General features: G+C 46.6%; 1 protein-coding gene across 7 annotated transcripts in view; it reads left to right on the top strand.

Annotated features, from left to right (window-relative positions):
* The window catches only part of LOC106610786 (rho guanine nucleotide exchange factor TIAM2-like), a 125,240-nt gene that overhangs the window by 58,586 nt on the left and 45,624 nt on the right, over positions 1–21,030 (top strand). For all 7 annotated transcript variants that reach the window (XM_045723425.1, XM_014210361.2, XM_045723426.1 and 4 more), the window contains 9 exons: positions 511–735; positions 3,065–3,250; positions 3,534–3,680; positions 7,448–7,504; positions 14,874–15,041; positions 17,376–17,480; positions 17,598–17,676; positions 17,817–17,906; positions 18,037–18,270. In XM_045723425.1, the coding sequence (XP_045579381.1) occupies positions 511–735; positions 3,065–3,250; positions 3,534–3,680; positions 7,448–7,504; positions 14,874–15,041; positions 17,376–17,480; positions 17,598–17,676; positions 17,817–17,906; positions 18,037–18,270 (1,291 nt within the window). The remainder of the gene's footprint in view (positions 1–510; positions 736–3,064; positions 3,251–3,533; positions 3,681–7,447; positions 7,505–14,873; positions 15,042–17,375; positions 17,481–17,597; positions 17,677–17,816; positions 17,907–18,036; positions 18,271–21,030) is intronic.

The raw sequence follows: 21,030 nt of genomic DNA, 5'->3' as shown, positions 1-21,030 counted from the left end.
TAAAGCTAGTAAAATGGTGAAGTGGACTTAACATCTCTGGAGATTCTTAAGAGGTCAGGAAACCACTGACGTTATAAACTGGAGCACTCTAGAACCCTGTGTTCTGTGTTCTCGCTCTCATTGTGTCCTGCACGAGTCACTCCTCCTCCTCCCTCAGATTCCATACCATGTCCTCTGATCATTTGTTTTGTCGAGGTATATTAGCCTTTCAAGATTGACTGTATTGACTGAAGTTACATAATTGCGCATAGATTGGGGAAATCTGATATTGTGGTGATATGCCGGAGTATATGAACACAATATGCGTTAGAGCTGTCAATCATCCGGATTTAGAGCCCAACCCTTAACATGTCGTTCATGACGTCACTGTCGTCGCTGCGTCCTGCAGTGCTCATACCATCTCATAAACCGTTGAGAACAGATTATTTTACAGTAATAATCTAGTTTGTACATTTATGGTCTAATCTCAAACCTCCATCTAATGTCCCACCTTCACCTCTCTGTGTTCAGGCCAGCAACCAGACAGACATGGAGAACTGGGTGACAGCCATCCACTCTGCCAGTGCCTCTCTGTTCGCTAAGCGCCACGGCAAGGAGGACACAGTACGTCTGCTGAAGAGCCAGATCAGAGGCCTGCTGCAGAAGGTAGACATGGACGGTAAGATGAAGAAGATGGCTGAGCTGCAGCTGTCCATCGTCAGTGACCCTAAGAACAGGAAGGCCATCGAGAACCAGGTGAGGAGGAGGATCAGCGGTTGTTATAGCGATTTGTGTTGTGGTGTCACAGGGAAGTATTGGTTAGTGTCCCTGAAAGAAACATGTTTTGGTTGTTGTTTTAATGTTCTGTTCAGGTTGTTTGGTTGGGAGTCTAGCAGCCCTAAAAATACGTGATGTGAATCACACCGTGCGACTAAAACCCCATGTCTTGTTTCTGGAAGCGGTGGAAGTGGCCTAAATGTAGCTAGTGGCCGTCAAAACACATACTCGGGGGAGAGAAGTGGCACGCTGCTATTTCCCATTGCATTCACATTGGGAATATAGATGTTGTGTACAATGGGCTCTCAACATGTGTTATCCCCTGTAAACAGCCTGACTGAGGAGAGAAACCAGAACCAATCACTGATTTTCCCCCCCACAGCTAAAACTGTCTTGTACATGTAACGGCGATGGCTAAAGATTAGCTTATCACCTACCCACCTACTTAAGAGTCTATATCAGATTCATAGGGACTCTACTTCCACTGCAAGACCTGAGAGCTCAACATCTGAACGCGCACGTTTTTCCTACTAATCTCAGCGATGAGGTAACATTGCGGTGAAAAAGGTGAATGGCTCATGGGAATGACATGGAGGGCAGTGTGTCTTCCCCACTGACTTAGTGTCTGTTTCACGTTAGTTATCACGGCACCTCGGGACAGAGAGACGGAGCAGTCTGGAGCCAATGATGGGGTCAGAGGGGAAAGGGCGGGGTTAGGCCCCGAGACGGGCGCCCACGGCTGATGATGGGGGGGGGTTAGAGGTCAGGGGGTGCTACAAAGGGGCACTTTGATGTCTACCCTCCCCCTTCTCAAAATCAGTGCCAGCAGACCTTTTTGAACTCTCTCTATTCCCCCTCCATAGTGAAGTTCTAATCCGGGGGAGGAGGAGGGGAGAGAGAGGAAAGTCAAAGGAGGCTGTATCTAAGGGAAGGCCCATTCCTGCCTTTTTTTAATGGGCCTGATATGGGACTAAATGGAGACTAGGTAGGATTTCTCTAAAGCCAGATGGGTGCAGCATGCCTTCACAGTGAAGATAGCGTCTCTCTCTGCCTTAGTCCAGGTTTTGCCAGCTGCACAGAGACACACACACACACACACACACACACACACACATACCTCTCTCTGATTCTCAATCCGATAATGGCCATGCTTCTTTGATACGATGACGGATTAACATTGCCTGGCAGAATCAATCAGACATTTGAGTGTGGCGCTTCCATTTGTGGCTATGCAGTGTCCAATATTAAACAGTATCAGCTATCAAACCCTAATCCTCCTCCCCCTTTGTATCCTCTCCTGTCCCCCAGAATACACCATGGTTATGGCTTTAGAGAAGCCATGGGGATACAGGGTTATCTCAGCTGATTTACCAAGCATGACAGTTAGGACAACACAGCCCTGCCCAGACTCTGACGCTGGGAATACACTATATTAATGACACACGCCCATACACTAGATGTCTGTATACCGGGATCACATTGGCTCCCGAAGGGCATGATGTTGATCATGTCACTGGGCTGAAACTTTACGTGTGTTAGCGCCGTCTGAACACACAGCATAGTGCAGCAGGCTCATTGTTGGTCTTTACAGTCCTGTTGTTGTGATGGTGGAATGTTCTAGGCTCAGACAAGCTCCCCTCCCCAAGTCATTCCCAACCATGCAGAATTCCATCAATGTGAATCAGCCTTCATGGGAGGACTTTATACTGCTCTGTATTGTAAATGAACTCTCCTCAGACCAGCCCTATTAAAGTCAATTATATAGAGAGTCGTTTAACTCCATGGTTTTCTCGTTAAAGTGAACCTCCGAAGCTAACAAAATAAGCACCCTCTCATACTTAGTGAGAAAAGGGCATGTGTTCATTCTCTGTGCGTGTGCTTGTTGGTGAGTGTGCTGTGTGTATTTAGGGGGGAAGGGTTATATGGTAGTCTGGTGCTTGGCACCTCCCTTCCATGACTTTTATTGCAGAGAATAAGAGAGACTGCATCACACACACACACACACACACACACACACACACACACACACACACACACACACACGCTCCACAACCCTCCCTCACTATTATCAACCTTAATGCCCTGCCCTCACCCAGCAGCGGCTTGTGCCCCCCCCACCACCACATCTGTAAGCAATCCCAGTTTGATGGAATGCACCTTAAACTATCTCCCCCCTCCCTATCTCCCCTCTCTGCCTGTCCCTCCCTCCCTGTTCCCACCTCCCTACCTCTCCAACTGTCCCTCCCTCCCTTTTCTTACCTCTCCAACTGTCCCTTATCACCACTCCTCATTCCCTCTCTCCCTACAGATCCAGCAGTGGGAGCAGAACCTGGAGAAGTTTAACATGGACCTGTTCAGGATGCGCTGTTACCTGGCCAGCCTGCAGGGCGGCGAACTGCCCAACCCCAAGAGCCTGTTAGCTGCAGCCAGCCGGCCCTCCAAGACTGCCCTGGGACGCCTGGGTATCTTCTCTGTGTCCTCCTTCCACGCACTGGTGAGGCCCTTCATATGGCAGGTTGAGGGGCAGGGCTGTCTATCCAAATGATAGAGAAAGTACTCTAGTTGACCAGAGTTTGTCGTTTAGAAGTCTGGTCTGGCACGAAAGGTTTTCTGCAGTAGCTAAAGATGTTCAGTTAAGGCGTAAACTCTCAAAGGTAACCCTTTGACACGCACATCGGTGGAGTATTGGTGTAGGAGACTGAGGTTGAAGCAGGTTGATCGCTGTAAGTCTCGCTGCTGCGTTTGATCCTAGTGCTGACGGCGTGTTATGTCGTCAGATCTGTTCCAGGGACGAGGCCACACTGAGGCGGCGCTCCGTGTCCCTGAGCCAGAGATCACGTAACAAGAGAGGCCTCTTCTCCTCCCTCAAAGGCCTCGACAACTTCACCAAGAAGGGCCGCGACAAGAGGCCGTCTACAGAACAAGTACAGTACCTGAACGCACACTGAACACACACACACTGGCCCAGTAAGTCCATAACACTCCTGCAAGGAAATCAAATCAAGACTTTCTCACAATTCTTGGAGATAGTTCAAATGTGACCCTGGTGTGCTTTTTCCTCCATCCAATGAGATTTGGTTTATTAAACTCCTATTTTTCTCTGAGTATTTAGTGCATAATCCACTCTATGTAAACAGAGCATTCCAACCATAGGTGCAGGGGGAGTAAATTCTCTCAGGTTAGTAATTACACTTCCACACAGGCTCATTATTTATTGATATTTTCAGTCCACCCCCCTCTACCCTGAAGGTACTGCCCAGGAGAGTCAGTACAGTAGGTGGTCTATTTTAAGACCAGGAAAAGACCTGGTTCCCATGATCAAGCCTATTAGGAAAACCCATGGATTTGAGATAATGCTGTGGTTACTAGACTGAAGTAGGTGAATATTTTGAGGACGCCACTACGACCTTTCCTCTGATGTAGTCTTCGGCTTTGAGTTGCGTCTGTGAGGGAGGCTTCACTTTTGACGATTCATAAGTGTTTCTCCCGCCGTGTCGTAGCTCTCGCTGGAGCTGACTGACTGGTGGATCTGTGGTTGTACGGAACATGAAGCAACCATCTAAACGGTGGACACTGCTAACTTCCTGCCCCTGATTCTCCTTAGTCCTCTTCATAAGAGGAGGCCGTGTGTCCTTAATGCCAACAGCAGGGTCTTCCCTGCTCCCCCCAGTAATCTCCCCTCCCCCTCTGCGGGGGGCAACAGTATATGTGTGTGTGTGTGTGGTGTTATATGTTGTTTTAAGGTGTGTTCGGGAGCTCTAGCAGGTTAGCTAATGAGACCCAGTTTGGTTTCACAGCGCAGAAGGCTGGGGTGGCGCATGGCGAGTTGGAGCAGTGATGTAGCATGAATTATTAAAAGCCATATGTGGTAAATTGCAGCCTGCTGTACCGAGCCCTGCAGCGACAAACAGATGGTTTGTGTAAGTCCACAAAATATTAAATAGCTCCACGCTTTTTCACAGGTTTCCCTCCTAAGCGTAAGCACTCCAGTTGAGATACTTTTCTGCTCCTCTATGATGTTGATTCCCATTAAGAGTGGCTAATTGCTTCAAAGGGGTTGTAGAGGGATGACTCCAGGGGTGGTGCGTGCAGGGCTGGCGTGGTGTGAGAATAAGTTTCCCATCTTTCCTAGAGACTAGTTGAGCCTCTGTGACGTTATTGCTCATGACGTCACACATGTTTATTACAGAGGGGTTTTAGACAGCAGGCTGATCTTTAATTCCAAACTCTCTCACTCCTTTACTTTCTCTTTCTCATATCCCCTTTCCTCTTTCCTTGGCTCTCTCCTCTCTCTTTCTCTACTTCTATACTCTAAACATTAGTCACCTCCCACGTCACATTGAGTCATCTCCCTTGACTAAGCCAAAATCTAATTTACCCTGGTTGGTCATTCCAAAATCAGAACCTCTCCCTCAGCACAGGACAGGCCCTCTCCTCTCCTCTCTCTGCTAGACAAGAGGGTGTAGCATTACGCTAGAAGCTAGCTGGCCAGGGTTCAGTAGCTGTAGTAGACAAGACCGAGGAGGTTTAAGATTCCCTAACAGTCAACCCGTGGTTTTTCCACCTACTATAACAGGGCCTGCTCCGCGCTGCACACAGCATGGGTTAGGTAGACAGAGGTCAGTGGGTTAGGTAGACAGAGGTCAGTGGGTTAGGTAGACATGGGTTAGGTAGACAGAGGTCAGTGGAGTACTGTGTGTGTCACCACTACTGCGATGTTCATTTCTCATCGGAGTCTCATCTGTAGCGAGGCGGAGTGTTTAGGTGTAGCTGGGTTGAAGTACAGGAGAGTAGTTATCGGTCGTCCCTCTGAACCTGCAGAGTCACCCTTCCTAGAGGGCTAGCTACACTACTTTGACGACACATACTAGTCCCAGGAAAGAAATTAAAGGCTTTTAAAATAGCCACACATTTGTGAATCGTTGCATTAATCAAGTGTGCAACGTGATGTGCAATGTGATTTAGATGAGAAGTTCCTGTATAATTTGAATTGCTATCCTTATTTAGTTTGTCTATATACTATGGTATTTACAGTATTCTAATTTGTTTGTCTATATACTATGGTATTTACAGTATTCTAATTTGTTTGTCTATATACTATGGTATTTACAGTATTCTATTTGTTTGTCTATATACTATGGTATTTACAGTATTCTAATTTGTTTGTCTATATACTATGGTATTTACAGTATTCTAATAGTATTCTAATTTGTTTGTCTATATACTATGGTATTTACAGTATTCTAATAGTATTCTAATTTGTTTGTCTATATACTATGGTATTTACAGTATTCTAATAGTATTCTAATTTGTTTGTCTATATACTATGGTATTTACAGTATTCTAATAGTATTCTAATTTGTTTGTCTATATACTATGGTATTTACAGTATTCTAATCGATGCACTCACATATAGAGGCTTTGAATGTGGCTTTGGCCAAATCAAATTGTATTTGTTACATGTGCTGAATACAACACGTGTAGACTTTAACGTGAAATGCTTACTTCCGAGCCCTTTCCCAACCATGCAGAGTTAAAAAGTAAGACGAAAGCAAAAGCGACACAATAAAAGAACAATAGCAAGGCTATATAAGGTCACCGAGTCAATGTGTAGGGGTACAAGATAGTTGTTGTAATAGTACATGTAGGTAGGGGTAAAAATGACTTGGCAATCAGGATAGATAATAAACAGAGTATGGTGTGTTTGTTGGGGTGTCAGTGCAGTGTGGGGGTAGAGTCCAGTGAGTGTGTAAAAGGGGGTAGAAGCTGTTCTGGAGCTTTTTGGTCCCAGATTTGGCGATCCGGTACCGCTTACCGTGCAGTAGCAAAGAGAACAGTCTGACTTGGGTGGCTGGAGTCTTTGACAATTTTTAGGGCCTTCCTCTGACACCGCCTGGTATAGAGGTCCTGGGTGGCAGGGAGCCGCTCACTACCCTCTGTGGCGCATTGCAGTCGGATGCCAAGCAGTTGCCATACCATGCATTGATGTAGCCAGTCAAGATGCTCTCAATAGTGCAGCCGTAGAACTTTTTAAGGATCTGAGGGCCCGTGCCTTTTCAGCCTCCTGAGGGGGAAGAGGCGTCGCCCCCGTTTTGAGGGTTCGCGTGGCAGATGTCTTGCCTACCCTCACCACCTGAGGGTGGCCCGTCAGGAAGTCCAGGATCCAGTTGCAGAGGGAGGTGTTTAATCACAGGATCCTTAGCTTAGTGATGAGCTTTGAGGGCACTATGGTGTTGAACGCTGAGCTGTAGTCAATGAACAGCATTCTCACATAGGTGTTCCTTTTGTCCAGGTGGGAAAGGGCAGTGTGGAATAAGAGCTAGAGAGCTAGAGTAAGAGATATTGAGAGGGAGAGGTGTCCCCCACCCTCCTCTCTGCCCTGGTGGGCGGTCTCTCCTTTCATCTCTTCCCTCTCTCTTTCTCCTGCCACACACAAGTCTTATTAGCCTCGGTCCTGTTTCTGTCTCCACCCTGCTTATTACTGCCTTCTTCTGGGGCCCCACAGGCTGCCTCTGCTCCATCCTCCATGGAAATGATATCAAAGCACCAGGCTCTCGCTGCTCACTTTTTAATTAGCTACATAGTAATAATGTGTGTGTCTGTGTAATATGTCTGCTGCTATGGGTCACTGCTGTTTCATAGATGACTAAGGGGATTTTTACAAGTCGATGTGTGTTTCTCTTCGTTGCAGATCTTTGAAAGTGATGAAGGAGGACAGGCCTACTGTCTCCCACACACTAGTTCTGAGGTGAGTCTATGTTACCATTTTTTATATGACCGTTTCATAAAATTGTATCACCTTTTTAAGAAATATGGATATCAAAATGTCAAAATACCATATCTTTTTTTGGACGTCTGCTTCGGATTAGATATCAAACAAGTGTCAAACAATCTTGTAGTTAATTGAGTGAGCGTCTACCGTCTCGATTTTCTCAGTGAGCGCATATGACTGAAACATGCATATGGCTGAAACATGCATACGGCTGAAACATGCATACGGCTGAAACATGCATACGGCTGAAACATGCATACGGCTGAAACATGCATACGGCTGAAACATGCATACGGCTGAAACATGCATACGGCTGAAACATGCATACGGCTGAAACATGCTGAAACATGCATACGGCTGAAACATGCTGAAACATGCATACGGCTGAAACATGCATACGGCTGAAACATGGAACAGCAGTATCACGCGTCTCACCAAGCTTCATGGTTACGAATTACGATGACCAGCCGTGTGACGACATCTCCCAGGTGTTATCACAGGTCAGGGGTTAGGGGTCATGCCTGCATGTCGCGTCTGACTCTGCAGATTTAGGGCTGTGGTCTGTACCACGCGTAGGGCGTGATCAGGATGATCACGGATCAGGATGATCTGCAGTCGTCTAACTCGACTGCTGTTTCTGTACATCAAAAGGATGAGAAACCTGCACCCCAGTGGATCTAAAGGGGTACACAAACCACAGGAAGAGATACTATACAGAGACAAGATCATAGAGCTCTAAAGTGAGTTGTTTAACCTTCCGCAACCAATTGGTCATCATCAACGTCTTACCCACTAGTAACCTTTAGACACCATGTCCAATAGAAGCCCACGCTGACATTCTACCCCTCACTGTCTAAAGGTGTCAGCATGCATGAGTTGGGCTGGCGCCGAACCGAACGAGTGTGCTCGCGTACTCCCTTCACCGTCCTGTTGTGTTGGTTTCATGTTAATTCATTCTGTGTTCCCGGTCCAAAATGACCGCCCCATTTATAGCTGATTATAAATCCATAATAATACATATATTATCACCTAATGTTGTGTTAGGTCTTTTTATCAACTTACGTTCTTGTGAACATTAGAAGTTAAAAACTTTCAATTTGCTATTTATGGCCTGTTGGCCTCATTGACCTGAGATCATACAACTCGTTATTGAGTAAAAATGTATTGATTCTTTTGACTGTAACATATTGTGCTATTTATCACTGACTACTGTGTGTCAAAGTTTAACAAGGACTCTCTCCTCCTCACCAGTGTCATGATCAAAGATATGATCAAGAGCCTCACATACAGAATATCGTTTGGTCATTGTGCTGCCACAGAATGAATTGTGAGCAAGGCCTCAAAAAAGCTTTATGTACCAGAGCTGCGAGAAAAGTTCTATATATTATTGAAACAATGCTGCGATTGTTTCTGAGAATGCCAACAGGTGTGGTTCCTGTGGGGGAAAGATTATATTGGGAAAGGTTCCCGTGGGGGTTGCCATGGAAGCCAAGAAGGGGAGTGAGGTGTGTGTGTGTGTGCGCTCAAACACACATGCATGTGGGGGTCTGGGAGAGGAAGTGTGTCCATCTGATGAATGGGCATGTGCCTGAACTAAATTTTATACACAAATTGTAGTCTCACCCATTGATTTCTAATGACTGGTCATTTTTAACCGGGAACACCACAGGTGTACAAAAGTTAAATAAAACACCCAAAATGTAATGAAAATCATCAAAATGTATTTTGTGTGTTCAGATGCCCTGTGTGGTTAAAGTCATAGAACCTTATGACAATCAGATTAAATGAACTGCATTTTTCACAGAGAGAACTTGTAAATCGGTCCAATTCGACTAGAACACAGCAGGAGAGTTAAAAGACCTTCGCTTGAAAAACTAGAAAAAAGCGGCAATAATAATGTTTGCTAATTTATTTGAGACGTCGTCGCTAGTATACTCTTCCTCAAGATACTCAGAATTAATCTAAGATAACTCAAGAAATCTGTCATTCATTTTGTCGTTTTTGCCAAAGAGATCTTAGTCGCGAAACAAAAAACGAATCGTCTCTCGTTGAATGCCAACAAAGACTTCATTGAAGAATCCCCACCGAACTGTTTCGGATGGGAATTATGCGGACGCCTTAAGCAGCAGGGGTAAAACCTCCAGACTTGTTCTGGTGGTGTATCTGGGGGCTCCTCTTTATAACGTGAAGGTGATAATTCCAAAGTATTGCGAGACGACAGTGTTAGGAAGCTCTGTCAGTGTGAAAGTGGGGAGTGAACACCACAAATTCTCACAATCTGAGCGCTAACATAATGTAGCTGCGGCTGTAAACCCCCTTGGATCACACATTGAAATGATTATTACTCTGTCAGGTAGTAGAATTTTCTCACACAGACAGCACTGTACCTCTGTCTGTGGCTCTTCTGCTCTCCTGTTCATCCATAGAAAACAACTTGTCCTGAACGTGTTGGGATCTATGGGACAGATAGTTTGACATGCAAACGGGTGGTCTGGTCACAACGAGCACACAGCTAGAGCAGTATATCTGTCCGGCACAAAGCTCTGCATTGAGAGTGAGTCAGAGAGTAGTGGACCAGGGTGAATGTGGCCAATGTTAAAACCATATAGCCACCTCGAACATCAATTGCTCCACCCAGCCACAGAGTAGGATGTGGCTGAAGGAGGGACAAAGATGGCCTTTCTTCAGGACGAGCATTCAATGTTGTTGGGAAAGTGTCACGATGTTTTCCCACCCTGGAGTTGGATGAGGACACACGTCTTTCCCAGAGGCCATTTTTAATTTCTGAGAGATTTATGATCTTATAGGTCAGAGAGGAGACAAGCAAGCTTCATTGATTGTAGCCCCATTTTGCGTTTCATCCTGTCTCTCTGTTCTCTATCCAGTCAGCACGCTCTCCTGTTTGATGGCTTTGACTTGTTCTCTAGCAGTTTTGGGTCTTTCTGGATCTTAGTTTCAGCAATGGTTCTATTAATCAATCATCTCCAACTCCCATAATGCACTGGGTGGATGGGGGGCGTGTGGGGGGCGTGTATGTGCGGCTATGTTCTTTTATGAGATGGGCTTCTCAACAGGCTGGTGATCTGTTGACATGGTTTAAACAGGCTAGGAAGGAATGCTGCAAATCGGGGGAGCTTCAGCTTGTTGATGAGGGATATGGAAGGCTCTGACAGTGGCTGCCAGCGAACCCTCATCACCTGTATCCCTTAGGAATGAATGGCATCATGGTGCTCCTGTACAAATCTTTGGCTCTCCAGAGACTGTGACAGACCATGTCAGTCCTGTGAGATCCCCCTGACCCCCATTTCCCCCACCATGCCCCTGTTCCACCTGTCCCCGCCTCTATTCAACCAGCAGCTCTCTGACCTGTTGTACTGTAGTTGACCTCTCACCCCCTTCCTCCGCCCCCGTGCTGTTGCTGCCCCCATCCCTCCTTTTCTGCCACGCTTTGTTACCCATGAGCACCGTCACCTTACATGTGAGGTCAGAGGTAAGGGAATGCCCTGATGTTAGCTTCTCCCTGTGTGGAGTGGTCAACTCTGGTCTTTTTTCACGTTGGCTTGTGAATTTTACTATTATTTTTGAAGAAACTGTTTGGGGAAGATATTTTAAGAACTAAATGTACTTAGAAGGCAGTGTGCTTTGATAATGGAAATAGACTATGGAATTATTTAATTCTGTTCTGTTTCCTCTCATTTAAAAAAAATGTTACAAATACTACAGCTCAGGCAAATCTTTGTGTATGTTAGCCTGTTGCTAGGAGGCACTGTACAGAGTTGAACGTGTTTTGGAGTGGTGGTTAGCTCTCACATGAAGTGTCCATTACTCTTGATTCCATTTTAGAAGGTACCGACCGGATGCTGGTTGGCTGCGAGACATGATTTCCCCTCTCAAGTGAGGAAATACTGAAGTTTGGGTTTGCAAACAAACACACACACATTAAGGGCCGACGCATGCCGAGGCTTGGCTTGGCCCGTGGAAAGTTGACCAGGCCGTTACAACCCTGCCTGGGGCCGTGAATGAGTGCGCAGTCACTCGGCACCTACCGGGCTTGAGGTGAAGAGGCAGACTGGTCACCAACCGCCAACTGAACGTTTTAGTTTCCAGTCACACCATGTTAGATGGACGGACAGACAGACAGGGTGGTTGTTATGCAACCTTTGCCCGGTTTTCTCTCTGAATGTATAAACATGGCCTCATTAACCCACAGGAGTGGACAGAAAGTTGTAGAACAACCAGCTCTCTGTTGCTTGGCCAAAACATTGGTAGGCTTTATGCTGGCAGTGTTCTCAGGTTATTCTTTCCAAATGGACATGTTGCTGGAAAATTCAATGACTGTTTTCTTGTACACGTTTTTTCCAGCCACCTTGGTCAGAAAGCCACTTTGTGTGTGTGTGTGTGTGTGTGTGTGTGTGTGTGTGTGTGTGTGTGTGTGTGATGTCCCCACAAGGATAGTTAAAAAAGGAAAATTGTCCTGGGGACAAAGGCTATTTTAGGGTTAGGGAAACTAGGATTTTGAATGGAAATCAATTTTAGGTCCCCACAAGGATAGTAAAACATATGGTGTGTGTGTGTGTGTGTGTGTGTGTGTTTGACGCATATGTTTATGCCCGACAAACATCATCGACCAAGTCAGAGAGACCTTAGTCTCCCAGTCAGGTCTCTAGGGGAGAATGTCTCCCAAGGTTTTCCTCTGTGACACACCAACACAGACAGACAGACAGACAGACAGACAGACAGACAGACAGACAGACAGACAGACAGACAGACAGACAGACAGACAGACAGACAGACAGACAGACAGACAGACAGACAGACAGACAGACGCCACTCTGTTGGCTCTCCAAGTGGTAGAACTTCACCTCTCTCCTCCAGACCTTACCATAGCAACTGGAAATGTCTATCTCGTTGTGACTTTTGAAACATGTTTGAGTGGTTCTTCGCGATGTGGAGCCTGTATAGCAGCTGTGGTCTGTGGTGTTACTGTGGCGTCGCCCACAATCTCTTTCCCTTCAGAGACATGGAGTCGCAACCAAAACCCAAATACTGCAGCTTCTGAGGCCCAGTGGCAGGACACAACCCAGCATTAATGCTAACCCCAACCTCATTGTTAATGTGGATAGGGGATAATTGGCCTAAGGGCCTCAGATGGTCTCCTGGAAAGAGCCTGTAAAGGCAGCCATTAATCCATCACTAAACATGAAATCATCTGGATGGCACTTAGAACTAAATGGGGCTATTATTATCATGATGATGCTAAGTCGTTTTGTAGATCTGTGCAGATGTCGCCCGTCTAGACACGTTCCTCGCAAACTCTGCCAATAGCCCCCTGTAATCAATCCTCTTGTGTACACCATCATTATGATGGCTATTATATGAAACGACTCCATCCTGTGATGTCTAAATGGCTAATTGCATGACATCTCTGCACTGAACTTAGAGCCACTGCCAGTTTCTGCATCGGTTTAATGGAAACCTATTGATCTGTCCTCTGTTTTTCTCTCTCGCCCTCTCTCTTACCCTCTCTCTCTCGCCCTCTCACTTACCCTCTCTCTCGCCCTCTCTCTCTCGCCCTCTCTCTCTCGCCCTCTCACTTACCCTCTCTCTCTCTCGCCCTCTCACTTACCCTCTCTCTCTCGCCCTCTCACTTACCCTCTCTCTCTCGCTCTCTCACTTACCCTCTCTCTCTCTCGCCCTCTCACTTACCCTCTCTCTCTCTCGCCCTCTCCCTCTCTCTCGCCCTCTCACTTACCCTCTCTCTCTCGCCCTCTCACTTACCCTCTCTCTCTCGCCCTCTCACTTACCCTCTCTCTCTCGCCCTCTCACTTACCCTCTCTCTCTCGCTCTCTCACTTACCCTCTCTCTCTCGCCCTCTCACTTACCCTCTCTCTCTCGCCCTCTCTCTCGCCCTCTCACCCTCTCTCTCTCGCTCTCTCACTTACCCTCTCTCTCTCGCCCTCTCACTTACCCTCTCTCTCTCGCTCTCTCACTTACCCTCTCTCTCTCTCGCCCTCTCACTTACCCTCTCTCTCTCGCCCTCTCACTTACCCTCTCTCTCTCGCCCTCTCACTTACCCTCTCTCTCTCGCCCTCTCACTTACCCTCTCTCTCTCGCCCTCTCACTTACCCTCTCTCTCTCTCGCCCTCTCACTTACCCTCTCTCTCTCTCGCCCTCTCACTTACCCCTCTCTCTCTCGCCCTCTCACTTACCCTCTCTCTCTCGCCCTCTCACTTACCCTCTCTCTCTCGCCCTCTCACTTACCCTCTCTCTCTCGCCCTCTCACTTACCCTCTCTCTCTCGCCCTCTCTCTCGCCCTCTCACTTACCCTCTCTCTCTCGCCCTCTCACTTACCCTCTCTCTCTCGCCCTCTCACTTACCCTCTCTCTCTCGCCCTCTCACTTACCCTCTCTCTCTCGCCCTCTCACTTACCCTCTCTCTCTCGCCCTCTCACTTACCCTCTCTCTCTCGCCCTCTCACTTACCCTCTCTCTCTCGCCCTCTCACTTACCCTCTCTCTCTCGCCCTCTCACTTACCCTCTCTCTCTCGCCCTCTCACTTACCCCTCTCTCTCTCGCCCTCTCACTTACCCTCTCTCTCTCGCCCTCTCACTTACCCTCTCTCTCTCGCCCTCTCACTTACCCTCTCTCTCTCGCCCCTCTCACTTACCCTCTCTCTCTCGCCCTCTCACTTACCCTCTCTCTCTCTCGCCCTCTCACTTACCCCTCTCTCTCTCTCGCCCTCTCACTTACCCTCTCTCTCTCGCCCTCTCACTTACCCTCCTCTCTCTCGCCCTCTCACTCCCCTCTCTCCCCTCTCTCTCGCCCTCTCACTTACCCTCTCTCTCTCTCGCCCTCTCACTTACCCTCTCTCTCTCTCGCCCTCTCACTTACCCTCTCTCTCTCTCGCCCTCTCACTTACCCTCTCTCTCTCTCGCCCTCTCACTTACCCTCTCTCTCTCTCGCCCTCTCACTTACCCTCTCTCTCTCTCGCCCTCTCACTTACCCTCTCTCTCTCTCGCCCTCTCACTTACCCTCTCTCTCTCTCGCCCTCTCACTTACCCTCTCTCTCTCTCGCCCTCTCACCTCTCTCTCTCTCTCGCCCTCTCACTTACCCTCTCTCTCTCTCGCCCTCTCACTCACCCTCTCTCTCTCTCTCTCGCCCTCTCACTTACCCTCTCTCTCTCTCGCCCTCTCACTTACCCTCTCTCTCTCCCCCTCACCCTCTCTCTCTCGCCCTCACCCTCTCTCTCTCGTCATCTCGCCCTCACCCTCTCTCTCTCGCCATCTCTCTCTCTCCCACCCTCTCTCTCTCCCGCCATCTCGCCCTCTCTCTCTCTCTACTTTCAGAGACTGGACAGCTTGGCCAACCACTACTCTCTGGCTCCCCCTGAGGGTGGCCTGTGGGAGAGCAGTGGAGAAACACTGACCTGTGTGTACATGCCCGACAGCCACGCCATCCAAGTGCCTATGAGACGAGACCATACAGTGGCTGATGTCGTCTCCCTAGCCTGCAAGGTGAGAGTCACAGAAGGGATTGTTATGATGTTCATGTTCCCAAAACTGAGCCCTGTGAGTGTTAATATTACGGCAGATATAGCTTTGATTTGAACAGAGGCACTTAAGAGAAAAGCTTTTACTTGAGGTTATGCCTTGCTTTCATTAATCCTGCTTTTATTTATTTTTTAAACAACACTCTGCCAATGTAATCATGTTAAAAGCTCCAGTCTGAGTAATTTGACCAACCCACGCTCTACTGCCTTTTGTGACCCACTCATGTATTTATTTATTGTGATGCCCATTGTAGAGCTCTGGCTTGTACAGTAGACAGTTCCAGATGTTTACTGTGTTGTCTCATTATCTGTGTGTCTCATTGTCTGTGTGTCTCATTGTCTGTGTGTCTCATTGTCTGGCTGTCTCATGGTCCGTCTGTCTCCCGGCCCACACACACTGCACTCTCTGACCTGTGTGTTGGCACTGGTGACACACACTCACCTGCCCTCACTCTGTCTCTCAGGTGTGTGACAGAGTAGATGGCTAGCTAGTTAATTCTCACACCCACACTTCTTGTGCCGGGACGATACCAGGATCGCGATACTTGTTAGTATCATGGCAAGGAGACACAAAGCCGATTTTTAACTTCTCTAGGAAAACAGCCCTATTGTTGGAAATAAACATTAGGTTATCCGAACGATATCATAACCGCCATCGATAAGAGACATTACTGTGAAGCTGTATTCATCGACCTGGCTAAGGCTTTCGACTCTGTCAATGACAACATTCTTATTGGCAGACTCAGCAGCCTTGGTTTCTCAAATGATTGCCTCGCTTGGTTCACCAACTACTTCTCCGATAGAGTTCAGTATGTCAAATCAGAGGGCCTGCTGTCCGGACCTCTGGCAGTCTCTATGGGGGTGCCACAGGGTTCAATTCTCGGGCCGACTCTTTTCTCTGTATACATCAATGATGTCGCTCTTGCTGCTGGTGAGTCTGATCCACCTCTACGCAGACGACACCATTCTGTATACTTCTGGCCCTTCGTTGGACACTGTGTTAACAAACCTCCAGATGAGCTTCAATGCCATACAACTCTCCTTCCGTGGCCTCCAACTGCTCTTAAATGCAAGTAAAACTAAATGCATGCTCTTCAACCGATCTCTGCCGATCCTCGACTTTGGCGATGTCATTTACAAAATAGCCTCCAATACTCTACAAATTGGATGCAGTCTATCACAGTGCCATCTGTTTTGTCACCAAAGCCCCATATACTACCAACCACTGCGATCTGTACGCTCTCGTTGGCTGGCCCTCGCTTCATACTCGTCGCCAAACCCACTGGCTCCACGTCATCTACAAGTCACTGCTAGGTAAAGCCCTGTCTTATCTCAGCTCACTGGTCACTATAGCAGCACCCACCCATAGCACGAGCTCCAGCCGGTATATTTCACTGGTCACCCCCAAAGCCAATTCTTCCTTTGGCTGCCTCTCCTTCCAGTTCTCTGCTGCCAATGACTGGAACGAACTGCAAAAATCTCTGAAGCTGGAGACTCATATCTCCCTCACTAGCTTCAAGCACCAGCTGTCAGAGCAGCTCACAGATCACTGCACCTGTAGATAGCCCATCTGTAAACAGCCCATCTATCTACCTACCTCATCCCCATACTGTATTTATTTATTTATCTTGCTCCTTTGCACCCCAGTATCTCAACTTACACATTCATCTTCTGCACATCTACCATTCCAGTGTTTAATTGCTATATTGTAATAACTTTGCCACCATGACCTATTTATTGTCTCACCTCTCTTATCCTACCTCATTTGCACATGCTATATAGATTTTCCTACTGTATTATTGATAGTATGTTTGTTTACTCCATGTGTAACTCTGTATTGTTGTATGTGTCGAACTGCTTTGCTTTATCTTGGCCAGGTCGCAGTTGTAAATGAGAACTTGTTCTCAACTAGCCTACCTGGTTAAATAAAGGTGAAATAAAACAAAAATCCAGAGTCATATTTGTTTTCCAAGCTATAGCACACAATATTTATACAGCAGGTTTTTAAAGGACTGTGTTTTCATTTTTGCCATATCGCAACACTGGTATTGTCACAGCCCTACACACAGCACAGACACATGTCCACACACACTTTATTCATTCCACAGGTCATACTTGACGCCACTTCATCTTAATCACCTTGGAGCTGTAGTGAAGACATCCCATGTCACATGATAAAACAGCGCAGACATAACCAAATGCCTTTTTTGTTTAGACCAGGTATCTGTTCTAGACTAGTTGTGTTTGCTGTGTATTGCCGCGTTCAGTGCGTTTGACAGACAGTGTTTTCCTGTCACAGTTGAGTCAGCTGGACCCTAGCCTGCACTGTCTCAGACTACACAGATGCTTGGCCCAGAACGTAGAGGTCCGCACCCCTGCACCCAGCGAACTACTACATGACCTGGTGAGAAAACACACTATTCAGCGTAATACTTCCCTGGAAATTGGAAGTCGTGTTTAACATCACTGGTTGACGTGTGGAGTTGTGGTTTCTAAGCTGAGATGTCCCTCTTCTGTGCAGTTGTATGACGAGCTTGAGGTGTTCCTGCTGAATGTATTCACCCTGCACATGACCAGACCTGTCTGCACTGGGGACTTTGGTGAGTGTTTTGTTCTCTAGCAGACAGGAACCGTATGCGTGTCATTGCCACAGACATCCTATAAATAATTGGCTGTATGTAATTATTATGGTTATTGCACCCTACGAACCATCGTTGGCTCCTTCTCTCGTCTCTGTCAGGCTTTGCTGTGACAGGGCACATAGACGGACAGAGAAACAGCCGCATCTTTGTCAGTGAGGTGCTGTCTGATGGACTGGCCTTCAGTGAAGGTATGTTCACTTAACTTTGACTTAAACATGATTCATATTGAAATATTCATACATATCTCGATGATACTGTGTAATTATAGTGTGACCTTATTGCTTACTGTGTTTGTTTTTGTGTTTGTTCCTCTCCCAGGGCTGAGACCAGATGATGAGATTGTGGTTCTGAACGGTCGAGGTGTGTCCACTCTGGACCTGGGTCTGATCCAGATGTTGTTTTCGGAGCAGACCCTCCAGCTGACCCTCAGACGGGAAGCCCCGTCCTCCTCACCCCTGACCTCTGGTCCCTCGACCCCGACCCCACTTCCCAACCAATCACAGCTGCTGCAGGACTTCCTGGACACACACCACCGCGCCAAGTCCACCACAGGTGAGAAGGCCTACACATACATACACACACACGCATACATGCATGCATGCATGCATACAGTTGAAGTCGGAAGTTTACATACACTTAGGTTGGAGTCCTTAACTCGTTTTTCAACCACTCCACAAAATTCTTTTTAACAAACTATAGTTTTGGCAAATCGGTTAGGACATCTACTTATTGCATGACACAAGTAATTTTTCCAATAATTGTTTACAGACATATTATTTAACTTATAATTAATTCACTGTATCACAATTCCAGTGGGTCAGAAGTTTGCATAGAGTAAGTTGACTGTGACTTTAGACAGCTTGGAAAATTCCAGAAAATGATATCATGGCTTTAGAAGCTTCTGATAGGCTAATTGACATCATTTGAGTCAATTGGAGGTGTACCTGTGGATGTATTTCAAGGCCTACCTTAAAACTCAGTACCTCTTTGCTTGACATCATGGGAAAAATCTAAAGAAATAAGCCAAGACCTCAGAAAAACAATTGTAAACCTCCACAAGTCTGGTTCATCCTTGGGAGCAATTTCCAAACGCCTGAAGCTACCACGTTCATCTCTACAAACAATAGTACGCAAGTATAAACACCATGGGACCACGCAGCCGTCATACCGCTCAGGAAGGAGACGCGTTCTGTCTCCTAGAGATGAACGTACTTTGGTGCAAAAAGTGCAAATCAATCCCAGAACAACAGCAAAGGACCTTGTGAAGATTCTGGAGGAAACAGGTACAAAAGTATCTATATCCACAGTAAAACGAGTCCTATATCGACATAACCTGAAAGGCCGCTCAGTAAGGAAGAAGCCACTGCTCCAAAACCACAATAAAAAAGCCAGGCTACGGTTTGCAACTGCACACAGGGACAAAGATCGTACTTTTTGGAGAAACTTCACAAAATAGATAGCATCATGAGGTAGGAAAATTATGTAGATATATTGAAGCAACATCTCAAGACGACAGTCAGGAAGTTAAAGCTTGGTCGCAAATGGGTCTTCCAAATGGACAATGACCCCAAGCATACTTCCAAAGTTGTGACAAAATGGCTTACGGACAACCAAGTCAAGGTATTGGAGTGGCCATCACAAAGCTCTGACCTGAATCCTATAGAAAATTTGTGGGCAGAACTGAAAATGCGTGTGCGAGCAAGGAGGCCTACAAACCTGACTCAATTACACCAGCTCTGTCAGGAGGAATGGGTCAAAATTCACCCAACTTATTGTGGGAAGCTTGTGGATGGCTACCAGAAACATTTGACCCAAGTTAAACAATTTAAAGGCAATGCTACCAAATACTAATTGAGTGTATGTGAACTTCTGACCCACTGGGAATGTGATGAAAGAAGTAAAAGCTGAAATAAATAATTATCTTTATTATTCTGACATTTCACATTCTTAAAATAAAGTGGTGATCCTGACTGACCTAAAACAGGGGCTTCTTACTCGTATTAAATGTCAGGAATTGTGAAAAACTACGTTGAAATGCATTTGGCTAAGGTGTATGTAAACTTCCGACTTCAACTGTGCGTACCCACTCACTAACGCACACACCCAGTACTGTGTCTTTGCCAAAAGGCTGGTATGCGTTACTTCACAGGTCTAACAGTTACTATAACCATACAATATGTTGGGAAAATCACTGGCTCAAAGAACTGGCATCAATTGTGTGATGGACCTCAGCATCAGCTGGTTTACTGTGAAGCTGAGTAGTCACCAACAATCACAGTAGACAGACAGACTGATAATGCATTGATGTGGACCTTGGCTTAGTATTGTATACTGCATCTACTGTTCATTGAGAGCAGTAAACATACAGCAAGTGTTCCTGGCTGTGGCTGGTGAGAGAGAGTCAGGGTCATACTTCCACAGAACTGCTTCTACTTGCCAGCTACTGTGTGGGTGTACTGAGCCTACTGTCAGCATGTGTGGGTGCCACCAACACGTTCTCTGGAAACGGTCTATCGGCAAGCTGTTGCCCTGCCTCGCCTTTCTCCACCAGTGTGATATCATAGTTGAAATGATGCCAGAATATCAGAAAAATGCTGACGGGTTCTGTGGAAAGTGCCATTTGTTTTTGGTATGAAATTACCATACCATGGTTTTATTTAATTTTTGTTACTTTTATTTTAGCAGGAAGTCACCATTGAGACCAGTGTCTCTTTTTCACCATAGCCCTCCAGTGGAGGCTGCTGAGGGGAGGACAATGGAATGGTATCAAACACATCACAGATGTGGTTTCCATGTGGTAGATACCACTCCGTTGACTCCATTCCAGACGTTATTAGTAGCCGTCCTCCCTCCTTTGGAGTTACCTGGATTTCTGCATAAATTAGTCATAACATTTTATCTGATCTTCATCTGGGTCACAACAATAGACAAACACAGCCTGCTTAAACTAGTAACACACAAACGATTATACGTTTTTATGTCTTTATTGAACACACCATATAAACATTCACAGTGTAGGGTATAACTGGTTGACCCTCTTTTGGCAGCAATAAACTCAACCAAACGTTTTCTGTAGTTGCGGATCAGACCTGCACAACGGTCAGGAGGAATTTTGGACCATTCATCTTCACAAAACTGTTTCAGTTCAGCAATATTCTTAGGATGTCTGGTGTGAACCGCTCTCGAGGTCATGCCACAGCATTTTAAATCGGGTTGAGGTCAGGACTCTGACTGGACCCCTCCAGAAGGCGTATTTTCTTCTGAAGCCATTCTGTTGTTGATTTACTTCTGTGTTTTGGGTTGTTTTCCTGT

The sequence above is a fragment of the Salmo salar genome, chromosome ssa09 (genome assembly GCF_905237065.1).
Source record: "Salmo salar chromosome ssa09, Ssal_v3.1, whole genome shotgun sequence".
NCBI classification, from domain to species: domain Eukaryota; kingdom Metazoa; phylum Chordata; class Actinopteri; order Salmoniformes; family Salmonidae; genus Salmo; species Salmo salar.
The sequence above is the reverse complement of the archived record's forward strand: the minus strand, read 5'-3'. Positions and strand labels throughout refer to the sequence as shown.